The 15278-nt window shown below is 35.3% G+C and overlaps 4 protein-coding genes across 5 annotated transcripts; 3 read left to right on the top strand and 1 right to left on the bottom strand.

Moving 5' to 3' along the window:
* Window positions 1-1026: 1026 nt before the first annotated feature.
* Window positions 1027-1825, top strand: LOC125216938 (dof zinc finger protein DOF1.5-like). Its single transcript, XM_048118729.1, has one exon. The coding sequence runs from the start codon at window positions 1101-1103 to the stop codon at window positions 1584-1586; it is 486 nt and encodes a 161-aa protein (XP_047974686.1). The 5' UTR covers window positions 1027-1100; the 3' UTR covers window positions 1587-1825.
* Window positions 1826-7138: 5313 nt separating this feature from the next.
* LOC125210697 (major pollen allergen Pla l 1-like) lies at window positions 7139-8113 on the bottom strand. The gene is made up of 2 exons (XM_048110268.1): window positions 7938-8113; window positions 7139-7658 (listed from the first exon to the last, which is right to left on the bottom strand). Exons 1-2 carry the CDS (start codon window positions 8098-8100, stop codon window positions 7309-7311), a joined length of 513 nt encoding a protein of 170 aa, XP_047966225.1. The 5' UTR covers window positions 8101-8113; the 3' UTR covers window positions 7139-7308.
* Window positions 8114-9625: 1512 nt separating this feature from the next.
* LOC125209503 lies at window positions 9626-10036 on the top strand. The gene has a single exon (XM_048109103.1). It carries the CDS (start codon window positions 9626-9628, stop codon window positions 10034-10036), a length of 411 nt encoding a protein of 136 aa, XP_047965060.1.
* Window positions 10037-11765: 1729 nt separating this feature from the next.
* Window positions 11766-14408, top strand: LOC125216414. Of its 2 annotated transcripts, XM_048118116.1 has the most exons (4): window positions 11766-11948; window positions 12974-13258; window positions 13334-13447; window positions 13871-14408. In XM_048118116.1, exons 2-4 carry the CDS (start codon window positions 13256-13258, stop codon window positions 14252-14254), a joined length of 501 nt encoding a protein of 166 aa, XP_047974073.1. In that variant the 5' UTR covers window positions 11766-11948; window positions 12974-13255; the 3' UTR covers window positions 14255-14408. The 2 variants fall into 2 exon arrangements, with proteins under 2 accessions (XP_047974073.1, XP_047974074.1); XM_048118117.1 differs by lacking the exons at window positions 11766-11948; window positions 12974-13258 and having other exon boundaries at window positions 13408-13496.
* The last annotated feature ends 870 nt before the right edge of the window (window positions 14409-15278 follow it).

Raw genomic sequence — 15278 nt, 5'->3', positions numbered from 1 at the left:
CCGTTGCCGGAGAATATTATTGCTTTAAGCTAATATTGTAGAACGGTTTATAATACTAATTTAGAGTGTAATTTTTTGTATAGTTTATTTTGATTTTTTTTTTTGTTTTGCGAGTGCTGCAATCTAAGGAGAGCACTGAGGACAGGACGGAGCACAACAATGGATTATTCTACGCTCCAATAAGCTCTATCGAGCTCGGATGAGGTACAAATACACATGTTTTTTTAGATTATGGATCTGCTAGTTTTTTATTATTTTTTCTTTCTTTCTTTTAGTACGTCTTTTCTAATAGTTTCTTTTCATGATTTTTTCTAGGGTTTTTCCTTTGTTTTAGTTAAGGTCCTATATTACTAATCCTAACCCTAGTTATTCATCACATAAACATTCTTCCTTTTTCTATTCCTCCATCCAATTCAATTTAGGATCTAGCTTTTGGCGCTAGATTCATTTTATCTTTGTGTGTCTTTGGATTATTTGGATGATCAACACTGGGGCATAATTCTCGGGTGAATCACATGGATTTAAATCACATTGATCCTTACCAACAATCTCTCCATAATTAATAACGGTAAACAATGTTACCAATAGAATAATCGTAATTACTCACTATAATGCTGACATATAAATGATAAAATTTTAGCAAGTTTTTCAAAATGTATAATCATGAGTACAAAATATTTTCAAATTTATCGGTTTGAACTTACGCAATTAGGAGAAATTTTTCGTTAAGAAAAAATTAAATCAAGATTTATTTAAATTAATTATTAGTCTTGAGTTATTTTTACGATATAGAAAATGGTTAGCTTTAACTAAGTAAAACCTATATATCCCATCTTCCTAGTGATATTGACGACGGTAAATCTAGACCATCAATTCTACGATCCAATAGTGAATTTTGTTTGTACACCAAAATCCACTCCATCAAGATCAACCATGCACTTTTTTCTTCACTTATAAAGACTCTCCCCACCCGCTCTTTCCGGTTCACTTTTTCGCTTTTTTGAAACATATATTCACATAATTTTCTTCACAACAAAATAGACTCTCTACTTAGAACCTTTTTTTCTCCATTCTCTCTCACATCACAAATTCACATATACATGCCTCAAGTCCAAGAAAACAACACCCCATCAGGGATCAAATTATTCGGAGCCACAATCTCCCCTAGAGAAAAATCACACCCGAAACCCGACCCTGAACACGAGAAACCCGACCCGGCCTTGGAAAAGCGGCCGGACAAGATCATCCCGTGCCCGAGGTGCAAGAGCACGGAGACCAAATTCTGCTACTTCAACAACTACAACGTCAACCAGCCGCGCCACTTTTGCAAGGGCTGCCAGCGCTACTGGACCGCCGGCGGCGCCCTCCGCAATGTTCCCGTCGGCGCCGGCCGCCGCAAGGCCAAGCCGCCCTGCCTGCAGCCTGACTTCTCTCATGGTAATTGCATGTTCGACCCCTCCTCCGGTGGGCCCCACCAGCTTGATTTTGATGCCGTCGTCGAGTGGCGCGCGGCAGAGCACGGCGGATTCCGGCATCTATTCCCCGGGAAGAGGCGGAGATGCGCCACCAATAGTCAAAGTTGTTGATCGCATCTCTTTCGATTTGTTTAGTAGAAGTAGTAGTATGAAATAATTAAATAAATAAATTAGAGAAAAAGCCTAAGCTTTAAGTAATTGCTGTATTAAACAGTTTGTCGTAGATGGTGAATTTTCTCGATAACGAAGCGCAGCTCAGTTGGTAAGACTCTTCCTCTTCAATCAATAGCTTGGGGATTCAAGTTATTATAGAAGTAGATGGGGAACCAGTGGTGTTGTTCTTTTAAAAAAAAAGATAAAAGAAGAAAAATATAAAGTAGATGATGAATTTTCTCGAAAATTTAATTTATACCGAGCGATATGTATGCCAAATGATGCACTATTCCAATTTATTTTCTAAACTTGGGGAGGTTTCTAAAGAGAAAACTCATGTAACGTGTACTTTTCTTAAAAATGTTTAAAATACACCATTAATATTTGATTGATCCTTATTTTGATAATAGTTTTTGTGTATAGTAAAATATGATTTAAAAATTTTTGGGAAGAAAATGTAGTGTGACGAAGATAAATTAAAACTAGGGTAGGGATAAGCCGTCTATATATGATGAATCACTCTTAATGAGAGCCTTATCTACTGACATGGGTCATTGCCATTACGTTTTTTTTATTAAAAGTAATTATGATAATTAAGGGCTTAAAGTTGTGGAATTCAATAAGTTTGTCCATTTTATTTTTATTTTATTCGGGAGAGGCAACACATAGTTGTATATAATTAGTATGAAAATAAAAAGTAATATAATTGTACAATTTAAAACATTTTTTAGGGTTGATACACGAAAATTCGATACGAACACGCAGGAAGTTAATGAGTTTAGGTTAAGCTTTCTTAGGTTTAGATCCTTATTAGGATGACCATAAAATCCCGATGATTTCGGGTTGCATCGGGTCAGGTTCGAATTACTCGTTAAGAAATAAAATTATTAATTTCATTATTTTTATTATTTAAAAATACTACTATTATTCCTTGATTTGATTATTTATATTTGAAATAATGATAAAGTTTTAATCATATTATAGCAGGTTTTAATGGTGTAAATAACAATTTTTATCGTGTAATATCATGTTTAGGTCGTTATAGTGTTGCGTCAAATTAAATTGTACCGCAACATATTAACGCTAACAGTAGGACCAACTATTTTTAATATGACACAAAAACTAAACACGAACATACACGAAGTTAATAGGTTGGACCAAATGAAAACCCGATAATTTTAACTAGGATTTGACCTTATTAAGTTTGATTGATATGGAGTTGATTCGATAACAAACCAACCTGCACGACTTGTCAACCCTAACATTTGCTTGTGATGCAACATTGCTACTAATGTCTTTGTGCGATATATTTGTTAATTCAAACTAAGATATCTTTGAAAAGTCTCATATATTCATTAATTAATTATAATTAAAGCTAACGTAGTGATTTTTCGAATTGATTGAGCGCTTCCCACAAAAAGATTTTACGCCAGAAAGTAGGATCAGATCCCACAGTAAAAGGAATTCTAGAAGAAGAATCAAATTCCAAAAGGTTTACATAAGACTTATTTATGCTTCATCAATACACTGTACGAATAGCGGTATGATTTTATATTATGCTTCCTCCGCTCCATAGTATTAGAGGTGTTTCATTTCGGCACGCAATTTAAGAAAAATTGTGTTAAATTAGTTATATACAAGAAGAATAAAGTAAGAAATGAAAAATGTTGAAAAATGAAGAGAGAATAACTTAAGAGAAAAGTACAAAAGAATAAATGTGTTGCCTTTTGCTAAAATAGGAAATACTTCACTGTTGCGGAACGTACTAAAATGATAAAAATAACTCCACTATTGCGGAACGGAGGGAGTACAGAAATATCATACATTTTTCTTCATTTTTTAATATGGAAATTTGCTTTAAGTTTGTTGATCCTAATGGTAATGGCATGTTATAAACAAAATATGAGGAGATTAATATTTTACGAACAATAATAAATTGTTTAATCTTTAAGATAATTAGAAGACACCTAGATGTGCCATTAAGAATATGAAGTAAAGCTACTTTGATATCCACCTATGGAATAAAAGAATTTTGGGAATATTAATAGCATGTGATAATATGTTGGTTTGTTCCCAAAGATTTGGATTGCTCCAATAATTCAGTTAATCAAGGTTGGATTTGGGTTGGGAGTTGATCCATCACCACTACTTGAGTGGAATTGCACTAAACAAGTAAAAGAGGATTTAATGAAAAACAAAGAAAGGAATTCCTAAGTACATAAAATAGCAAGAACTAGCAAGTTACAATTATTTACACGAAGAATCATGCCATTAATGATACCAAACATATTTGTTAAAATTTTTGGGTTTCATCCTAAAATCAATTAGTAACAGTGGTTCTAGTTTTCTCTTTGCAAAAATGTAGAATATGGTTATAGTTATAGTTATTTTTGTTTCACTTGCCAATAACATTGATATGATTAATATCAAAACGAAGGCTTCAAGTGTCTTCTAACTCGAGAATACGAGATGATGATAAGGAAACAAGGGTTAGAGATAGATAAGAGGGGGAAGGAGACGAAAGAAGTACCGGCAGAAGGATAGAGTAGTTTGTGATCATTTTATTTGAATCAAATTAACTAATGGCTTTACCAATATTTAAAGTTATACATAGACTGGTTTGATTCTTTATAATATGATCTGGGAAAAAACCAGTGGCGGAGCCAGGATTTTAGTCCTTGGGGCCCAAATTAATATATTAAAATTTTTGTAGTGTTTCTTTGTCAACGACGCGGAAATGACCCTGACATAAGTAGTAGAGTATTGCGCGCTAGAGATAGACAATGAGATAAATAATTAGAGGATTAGTAATAGAAAATTTAGAGATACTGTAAAAACGTCGACCATCGAAAAAAGTTAAAGAATAATATTTTTATAATAAAGATCATAGTACTATTTTGAAACTGGTTTTACCAATAATATATAGTAGTATAGTACTTATATATTTACAAAATTATAGAATTACTTTCTTCTATTCTATATTGTATATAATTATAAATAAAATTATTTATACAAAATTAATAGCTAATAAGTTTATACAAGATAAATTATTATGAAAAATTGTTTACAGCATAAAATAAATTTATAAGATTATACTCCCTCCGTCCCAAGATAAGTGACTTGTATTCCTTTTTGGAGTGTCCCACTATAAGTGACCTATTTCCATTTTTAGCAAAAAGTCATCTCTCTTACTTTATTCTCCACCTACTTTATTCTCTCTTCTCTCCTCTACTTTTCCTCTCTCATACTTTACTCTCTCCACTTTAACTTATTTAAATATCATTCCTTAAATCCCGTGCCCAAAAAAAGTAGGTCACTTATCTTGGGACGGAGGGAGTATAAAATTGGTAGAGAAATTAAAGTCCAAAAGCGGCATAAAAAAATAAGATTATATTAAATTGGTAGGGAAATTAAAGTCCAAAAAGAGGCATAAAAAATACTCAAAATCATATTGCTAGAAGGAAGGATCGAACCCTGCCCATTTCAATTAGTGACAGGTTTTCAAGCCAACTGCACCAATTCGTCATTTTTAATTTTTGCGTACATATAGCATATATAGCGATAACTGAAATGGCTGGGGGCCCAAGGGCCCCCCTGGCCCCACCGTGGCTCCGCCAGTGGAAAAAACTATTAAAAAAATTTCAGAACAAAGCTTATAGATATGTTCGACTCAATAAATTATCATAACATGTAATTATTTAAAACTATAAACTATTATAGACATGCCCGACTCAATAAATTATCATAACATGTAATTATTTAAAACTATGAACTAATATAGACATGCTCAACTCAATAAATTATCATAACATGTAATTATTTAAAACTATGAACTATTATAGACATGCTCGACTCAATAAATTATCATATCATGTAATTATTTAAATATGAACTAATTGAACTTTATAATTGGCCTGCCAAGTAGGGATGTGTCTCGCCCTATTGTTTCACTGCACCTCGCTTGTGGTCTCTCCTCTTGATCGGTCCAGCCTCTCTTCTTGATCCAACACGTCTCTAATAGTGATCATTTCATGCCTAACTTCAAACCTATCTCGGTGCACGTTTGTGCCTTGACTCATCTCGACTCTAACTCGGCTATCTTCGTGACTCTTGTCTCTTGTCCTCTCTAGATCATTGATTGGATATGTAGCTTCATCCCAGTTTGTAACACACATCATTGCAATCTCTAGCAAAACTCGCTGAGTTAGGAGCCGAGCTATTAGCAGACTTGTATAATTCTATAAAAAATTTAAATTGATAGTCCATTGTATTTAAATAATTATACTATTAACCTATTTTATTTTACAATAAATATCTTAAAATTACTCCCTTCGTCAGCCATTAAAAGTTTCAGTTTTGTTTTTTCATCCATTTGCCAAAATATGTGATTTCATTTTTAATATTTTTAGCAAGTGAACCTTATATTTCAATAACTCATTTTTACTCATGTTGTGTTATGAAATTAATATATATAAGTCGAATCCAAATTTTCCACCCACTATTTTTTATAAACCAAACAATTTTATTATAAGTACAGCCTGTAAAAATGAACCATTTATAGTGAAAATGAAGGAGTGATATATGTGAGAAATATCATCTCAATCTCTGCATTTAGAGGATGAACATACATTAATTACATTACACATCTGTCATTCTTGCAACTCTACCTTCCAGAACCAACTACGCTGCTCATGCGCTCTATTACACGTCTTTCATAGTAAACAATAGTTTAAAGTACTATATTGTGCATCATGTAACTTGTAAATTTGTACTAATAGTCTAAGAGCACTCACAATGGGGGCCGAGCGACCCCCCCCCCCTCGCTCCCACCGGTTCCCATTGTGGAGAGGGAGCCGATGACAGTCCCCATTATACCGAAAATTCGATATTTTTTGATATTTTTCAATACGATACGATCGATATACCTTTTTTTCGGTATATTTACCCAGCCCTAATTGGCTCTCCATCGGCCCTGCCATCAGCTCCCATTGCGAGGCACCGAAGCCGATTTCATTTTTTATTTATTTAATTTATTAAATTTCTTCCCCTATTATAAATACCTCGTAATCCCATTCATTTCACATACTCACATCCTTCTCTACTTACATTTTTCTCTCACTAAAAATGTCTTTCAATTCCTCTTCCGATTTCGACGCCGGCAAGAACAACCCAATCATTTTATTGTAATTTTATTTAAATTTACTTCTCGTTGTATTTTTTTTCAATATCGTAAAGTGTCGAAGAATTAATCTATATATTATGTATTTTAACTTAATTAAATTATTTAGACATTGATATAAAAATAAAAAAATAGTTCTGATGTGGAAATGAGATGTGCTCTGAGATAAGCTCTAGGATGGGCTCTCATTGCAGTGAGATAGGCTCTGAGATGGGTTTGCTGACGTGGCAGGAGAAAATGGAGATAGACTCTGAAATGAACTCCGGACATAAGACACCATTGTGGATGCCCTAACAATAAATCTTTAAATTCATTCATCAACCACATATCATCCCGGAATTCATTAGACTTTTTATTATCTCCCAACGGAAACAAGAGAACGATTTAAACAAGTACGTACACCATTCTACACAAATATCTTGCTCAATATATTGAATCATACTCCAAATAATTAGAAACCTATTTCTAAAATCAAATAAATTAAATAAAACATTTAAGCAATCAAACACTCATTTCATCCGGGTTAATCTCGAGCTCTTTGAAGAGCGCGGCGCAGCCAGCGTCCCGCTCCTTCTTGGTGAACCCTAGTGGGTTCGCATGGCGCACTTTGTCATGGAAGCCACTATTTTTGGTCAGCGTGATCTTTGACGTTGGCTCGATGGCCCAACCTTCGTTAGGCAGGATGTCACAGTCGGTCTGACTGCTCTTCACTAGTGTCACACCGCACTCCTCTGTGCCATGGTCCCCGACCACATTTAGCTGGTAGTGCCCGCCTGAGTCGGTCGTGTTCTCAAGTTTGTATGTTATGTTTGTGATTTCTTCACCTCGGCACTCTAGGCGCACGGTCGCACCTGCATGGCGCGCGGAAGATGACTAGTTAAAATAAAACATTATTTTTGGTGATTTTAAAAGCACTTAATATATTCACACAACAAACTTGTCTTATAAGAATACAAAATTAAAGACGCAATTACCCGCGCTGAAATTTTTTCAAAAATAACCAAAATTGAGAGCGCAAAGAAAAGCGTCCATCTCAACATAATTTCCATTTCAGGAATATGAAATCAATATGACATCACTTATTTTTAATAACTTCTATGAAAAACATGACAAGAGAAGATGTAATGTACCTGCCATAGGTACACTAAGCTTGTTGATGAAATTGATGCGGCAAACTTCACAATAGACCTCGCCCTCGACCACGAACAGCGCGTCTTGGGCTTTGGCAACGTCAGCCAGCGATAGAAGTAGGGCGCCGGCTAACAGAACTGCGAATTTTATAGAACTTGCCATTTTAGGGTGTGTTTTTCTTCTCAATGAAGGGATTGATTGAGTTTCGGTGTTTGCATATATACATAGCTTGGTAGTTATTTTCTTGAGGTAGAAATGTTTTGTTTGTGCCAATATTAGCTCTCTCCCACACATTTAGATCGCTTGTTAATTTTGTTTTAGGAAATGGATATTGACCACAAGCATGACATATACTAAACTTTGAGGCAATATTTTCGGACCATATTATTTCATAGAACACAATTATTTGGGGCCGGCTTGTATATTTCAATTTCTTGGTCACGTGATTTATAGAATTTTGTTTTATAACATTTTGTTAATTAGAGTTTTTGGACCGTCGGATGGCTCTGCCTATACCCAGACGATGATGTCAATACTTCGTATTGATCGAATTAATATGCTAACTAATTTTCAATCCAGAATCTCAATTTTATATGTTTATTAATACACTGTTAATATACTTATGTTTTTGTGTATATTTTCTTCGTTCCCAAAGAATATGCACTTTGAGTTTGGCACGAGTTTTAATGTAAAATTGGTAAAGTAAAAGAAATGTGGAGAGAAAAAGTAATCAAAGTATTTTTAGTCCCACCTTATTAGAGTGAAAATACTTTCCAAAACTAGAAAATAAATATTCTTCTGGGATGGAGTGAGTATTAAAATTTACATGTTATATTTATAAAGTTATGTCTTTGGGTTGATAATATTAATACACTATGTTGAAGTTCGTAGTTTTGAATTCAGAATTATTTAGCATTTGATTATAACCCTACTCCGTATAGATACAAAGGCTTATTTATATTTATATTTTATATGGACAAATGCCCAAGGTTTAACTAATAATTTTATAATTATATTTATTAAATTAAAAATGTTAGTTTATGTTTCTAATATACTACATGCGTTTAAAAAGCATTTTAGCAAGTTTTTTAGAAAAATTGATCACAAGTAATGATGTCTCTAATTTATATACTTAAACAGTTAAAATTCAAGTTATATAAAATGAGACCTTTATTGTTGGACAAAAATAATACCTACTCAATTTATAAACTTTAGTTATAGATACCAAATACAGGAATAAAATGAAAAGAAATAGGGAATGACAATTCCATTCTACTTAATTTGTAGTCTACAAAACATAGGAATCAGTTTACATTTTTGTCATTCCTTATCCTCTTCCATTCCTAATCTACTTCATTGTACCTTCATTTCAATAGAATGAAGAGGTAATTCCTTATCCTCTTCCATTCCTAATCTACTTCATTGTACCTTCATTTCAATAGAATGAAGAGGTAGTTGTTTGTGGCCACTATTTCTATAGTTTCAACTATATGCCTCGATTCCAAATAAGCAGGCATCGTCAAAACCCACCCTAATTAATCCAAAGGCTCAAAACAAGGACTACAATAATCAATAATTAAAAATGTTTCACAACCTTGTTTTCTCCCACAAACAATTTGTTTCTTACCTAACACTCATCACTATAAACAATCTCCCATCAACCAAGAAAATTAAACCTCATCCATCAATGGCAGAGAGAGAAGGAGCATCCGTGAAGCAAGGCCACGACGAGGGGCTGAAGATGGCGGTAGCACTCCTTGAGGAGTTCGAGCTGCCATGCGGGCTTCTACCATTGGCCGATGTGGTGGAGGTCGGGTTCGTGAGGACCACCGGGTACATGTGGATTCAGCAGAAGAAGAAGGTCGAGCACAATTTCAAGGTGATCAGCAAGCTAGTGAGCTACGACACGAGCATAACGGGCTATATAGAGAAGAAGCGGATTAAGAAGCTCAAGGGAGTCAAGGCCAAGGAGCTCATGCTGTGGCCGCCTGTCAGTGAGATCGTCCTCGTCGATCCGCCAACGGGGAAGATCAACTTCAAGAGCCTTGCTGGCATCACCAAGACCTTCCCTGTCGAGGCCTTTGCTGCAGGCCAGTGATGTATTGTGTTTTTTCTTTTGGTTTAGAGAAATAATAATGTATTAGTAATATTTTGTGGCTTACATTTTTGTTACCCAAAGAGATTTTGTGTAATGATAGTGCATGTGAGCAACAGTTTTCTTTAACAAGGGTTTCACTCGTTTAATACCATTTCCACTTTCAATTAGCCCCTCAGCCAGAGGTGGCCACGGTTCGAAAACCGGCGGTTCCGATTCGTCGAAAGCTTGAACCGTAACCGGCCCGGATACCGGTTATCCGGTTCCGGTTCTGGTTAATAACCGCCGGTTTTTCACCGGTTCCGGCGGTTCCGGTTCTTTTTTTTTTTTTTAAATCTTAGAGTTATTTAAATCTTAGAGTTATATAACTTTTATTGCAATTCTATAGTAAAATCCAAAGAGAATGGATAACGATAACGATAAAGAATTGCAATTTTATTGATTTGAAACTTTGAATGTAAATTTTATTTTTGGAACCATAACCGAACCGTTATAACCGTGAAACCGGATTTCGAACCGATCCGGTTCCGACCCGCCGGTTGGGAACCGGCGGTTAACCGGTGGTCCGGTTTGGTTTGGCCACCTCTACCCTCAGCATAACCACTACTAGTAGACATTTCCACGGTACTTGCGAATCGAGCTTAGAAATTTGCACAATGAATATTGACCATCTGACATCGTTTTAGGGGTGAAAGAGATAATTTACTATTTTTTGAGGTTTATTTTTAATTTTCTAGATTTCGTTTTATTTCCTATATATTTGTTTTGACTAAACTTTTGATTTTATAATATGGATTTCGTTTCAAGGAATTAAGGTTTGTTTGATAAACCCCTTTGTTCAATCATTCTTCCACGACTCTTGCATCATTATTTGAAATCATGTTTTCTCTACTTGGAGAATGTTTCCCCGTCAGTCTAATTTCTCAGTTTCAAAATTGATCCAAATGTAGACTACATAAGCATTTATATCACGAAGCAAAGATGCCACTTTGGAAAAGACTGCAAAGATGTATTTGATGCCACTTTGGTTAAAATTGAAGAGAAAAGACTTCGACGGTTGATCTAAAACATTTAGCATCACTAAGTCTGCACACAATTTCTGCCAAAAGAATCCACACAAGAGAACTTTCCCGAAGAATTCATAAATTCTCATCGAGACGGATTGTTTAATCTAATGAATGAGGCACACTACAGAAAAAACGCCTGTTTCCAAGCACTTTTTTCCTAGCACTGACGGTGCTCGCTAATATCAGCCCCATTCCGTGCACTTTCCGAGCTAAATGCAAAACCTCCGAGCAGCTTTGAAACAATTCGAGCGGTTTTCGAGCACCAACAAAATGCTCGCAAAATCTGAGGATTTTTCATTTTCCGACTACCAATTTGCGAGTGAATTAAATGTCCTCGGGTATTGTTCGGTGTTTATCGCAACATTTCCTAGCACAAATTCAGGTGCTCGGAATCTTCAAACTCATGGGAAAAGTAATACTACTATGAAATGGGCAGACGTGATGGTAAATTCAAACTTATAGAGTTATCATTGTTTTTTGGTAATTGTAGTACGTATCATTTTTTTAATAAGCTGTTTACTTATTTTGTATCTCTAGAAATAAATGAATTACTAATAACAATACCTATACTGTTTCCCACGCACAATTTCCTAGCACAATTCTTGGAAAAATAAGGACTTTCAATAATACAAATTTCCCACTAAAAATTCATTCTATCTAAAATTCTCAAGTTTGAAACTCTCACCGCCTAAAATCCTCAAATCTCTCCATCTCTCTTGCTCCTCCGGTCTCCTCAAATCTCTCCGTCGCTCTCTCAAATTGAAAAACATCAGATTTCGTTGAAGATTCCCCTGCTGCAATCCACTCGTAGAGGCGCTGCAGTTTTCTCTCTCACTTCGCAGCAACAGGTAGAAAATGATTGCTAGTTTTCGATTCTTCTGTTTATGCATCGGTATTTCCGCCTCGAGCTCTTAATTTTAGTAAACAATTATGTTAGTTTGTGTTTTTTGGATAGATCGGGGCTGGATCTTCGAAGTCTGTGAGGTTTCATTGTTGTTATTTGGTATTGAGGATTTGTGCTTATTTTGTTGTTTACTTTATATTAGGTTGGCGACTGCATGTTTGATATTATGTTTGACCTTCAATGCTTATGTTTCGCATCTGTATGTGTATGAATTTTATGGTTGATTGTGTATGGATTTTGGTTGTTCTTTTTATTTCAATCCAAAATCAAATGCCTCAATTTATATTAAATCTATTTTGAGATGGATCCATAGCTATTGATAAGCTGTAAACTCCAGTACTGCATAGTTCATACGAGCATGAAATGGAGAAAGGAAGTGTGCTCACTCTGTTATCCTAGCCAATAAAGTAAACTCCAGTGTGCAAATGTTTTGTTTTGTTTGGTTATTTTCCTCTCTGAGTGAAGTGAAGTGAAGTGAAGGAAGTGTGCTCACTTCACTCACGTTATGTTGTGTATAACTCTGAGGAAACAATGAGTATAAAAAAGTGTATGATAAAAAAGTGGGATGATGGTGTTTTACAGTTCTGTTGAGATAATAGCCATGTCAGGCAACACATCCTTTCTACTTTCTACTTAACCCGTCTCTATCAACTGCTAATGCTTCTTCAACTCCCCAAGAAATTACATATCATTTTCCTCTCAATTACTTAATTAATTAAACATAGCTTCTCATAATGGGGTGGGAGTCTTCTATACTTGTGACACCAGCTGTGATTGAAGATTGATTTTTCAATCTTCTTATTTTACTCAGCGTGCCATCACATTTACTCATAGGCATAAATATACTTTTCACTTTTCTCTATCAAGTTTATGGCCTCTGTTTTAAATATACAATAAATATATAGAGTCCAACCTTTTGTTTACTATATTTAAACAATCCTTAACCAGCATTTGCTATTTATTTTTCAGAAACATGCAAACACAGAGAGCTTTGATGAAAACCTCTATAGGATTGCCTTTGGTGATAAATGTAAAGAGAGATATGGGGATTATATATATAATTTGAAACAGAAGAAGAAAAAACCAGCGTACTTTACCCAGGCTTTGTGGAATGACTACTGCAATGAGTGGAAGACACGTGCTCATGTTGAGGCATCCAAGCGATCATCTGAAAATCGCAAGCAAGGCCGGGAGACTGCCCTGGGCACACATAGCAATGGCTGTGTTTCATTTGCTGAGACAGTAGAAAAGATGGTTAAAACTGAATTTTCTGGTTTATCTTGAGTACATCTTTTTATAATGCTAACTCATTTTCGATAATATTTGCAGACTAGAGAGAATAACGGGAGGCGCCCTACATTTTGGGAACTCTTCAACAAGACTCATAGGCTAACCCGAAAAGACTCACATGGGATGTGCTCACAGCGCGCCGCGGAAATTGAAGTAATTTCGTTTTAAATTGCTTACTAATATGTTTCTTACACTGAGCATGGTAATTTAGAACAATTAATTACTTTATATGTGTTTGTTTGTTTAAGGAGCAAGTTTAGGTGATTTAGAACAGTTAATTTAGTTCTGATCAGTTGCAAGTAAACTGAAAAAAATAGCTTGAATGGATTAATTTGATGATCAGTGATTAAAGTGATGAAAACCAGCATGGATTACTTTGAAGATCAGTGATTATGTGATGAAAAGTAGCATGAATGAATCATTTGATGGATCATTGATTAATTGATAAAGTGTGAAAGGAGAAATCTGATCTTATTTCACTTAATTTAGGGTGTGCTGCTCATAAACTCAAAATTTTGGCTGTTTGTTGAAACCAGACATATGCTAAATTACTATATATGTGTTTGTTTTTTGAAGGAGCAAGTTTATGCAAAGGCTGATGCATTACTGGCACAAGGGGTTGAAAATATTGATTACGATGCAATCTTTGCCGATCTTTTTGGGAAGGTGAAGAAGAGGAAACAGGTCCCTGGTGCTGGACACGCAACGAGCATATATTTCCCGTTTGCTACTAGCTCGTCCACCTCTGCAGCTGCCCGCTCAGCTGAGGTCGAGCAACGAGTCCAGGAGTTACGCGAACAAGTCAGGGTTGAGGTTACAAATGAGGTTCAAGAGAGAATGCAGCTTGTGATGCAGGACGAAATTGCCAAAGTGCGTGAGGAGTCGGACAAGAAAACAGCGTCGTTGCAAGACCAGCTGAAGATCCTCAGTGAACAGTTCAATCAATTGACAAGAGGCTAGAGTCCATTTGAAGTGAAACAATTATTTTGAGCTCCTTAACTATCTTTTTCCGAAGTGAACCAATTTAGTTTGAATAGCCTAATCAGCAAACTTCCTTTGAAGTGTAAAACTATGATATTTTGTTTTATGCAATTTTTTGGATCTTGCTATATACTCCCTCCGTCTTACTTTAGAAGTCCCGGTTGAGTTCGGCACGGGTATTAAGAAATATAAAGGAAAGTTGGTGAAAAAAGATAGTGGAATGCGAGTCCTACTTTTATATATTAGTTTTATAATAAAATGTGAGTGGGAAAAGGTGAGTGGAATGTGGGGCCTATTACCAATAATGGAATATTCCAACCGGGACTCCTAAAGTGGGACGGAGGGAGTATTATTATTCCATTACATAATGGTTTATTATTTTAATTTAGTAAATAATAATAATAATAATAATAATAATAATAATAATAATAATAATAACCACTGTATATTGAATTTTCGCAAATCACCGAGCACAAATAAATAGCCGTTACATTGAGGAGAATTCCGAGTACATTAGTGCTAGCAAATTTCCTAGCACATATACAATTAGGATAATTCCGAGCACTAATAAGTGCTAGAAAAATCCTAGCATACAAACTATGCTCGGAAACTTTCAGGCTGAGTCTTTTTCCTAGCACATCCATGGTGCTCGGAAACTTTTCGGGGTCGCGCTCAGAGTTTCCTCGGAAATGTTTCCGACGAGAGAAATGCAGAGCACATCTTGTGCTCGATGTATGCTCGGTATATGGTTATTTCCGAGCACTTTTTGACATTTCCTAGCAATTCGGGTTCTTGGAAACAAGCGCTTTTTTTGTAGTGAAAGAAAAATCGGCGTGTTTGTAACGTTTCTAAGTTAATCTCAAAATTTTTCTCTTCACTAATGCAAGATACTTTTCAGATCTATTTCTTTTGTTCCTCAAGTATTAGCATGAATTTCCGAAGATCCGTGCAGTTTTCAAGTTTCTTATTGTGTTGGATGTAAAACCCATCTTCAAACACACTC

This window comes from Salvia hispanica, chromosome 3 (assembly GCF_023119035.1).
Source record: "Salvia hispanica cultivar TCC Black 2014 chromosome 3, UniMelb_Shisp_WGS_1.0, whole genome shotgun sequence".
Taxonomy (NCBI): domain Eukaryota; kingdom Viridiplantae; phylum Streptophyta; class Magnoliopsida; order Lamiales; family Lamiaceae; genus Salvia; species Salvia hispanica.
The sequence above is the reverse complement of the archived record's forward strand: the minus strand, read 5'-3'. Positions and strand labels throughout refer to the sequence as shown.

Excerpts from the sequence above, each read along its gene's own strand:
- LOC125216938 (XM_048118729.1), top strand. The coding sequence starts at position 1,101 with ATGCCTCAAGTCCAAGAAAACAACACCCCATCAGGGATCAAATTATTC.
- LOC125210697 (XM_048110268.1), bottom strand. The coding sequence starts at position 8,100 with ATGGCAAGTTCTATAAAATTCGCAGTTCTGTTAGCCGGCGCCCTACTT. Across the intron at positions 7,659-7,937 it reads GCTTAGTGTACCTATGGCAG|GTGCGACCGTGCGCCTAGAG; the intron begins GTACATTACATC and ends CGCGCCATGCAG.
- LOC125209503 (XM_048109103.1), top strand. The coding sequence starts at position 9,626 with ATGGCAGAGAGAGAAGGAGCATCCGTGAAGCAAGGCCACGACGAGGGG.
- LOC125216414 (XM_048118116.1), top strand. Across the intron at positions 13,448-13,870 it reads AGCGCGCCGCGGAAATTGAA|GAGCAAGTTTATGCAAAGGC; the intron begins GTAATTTCGTTT and ends TGTTTTTTGAAG.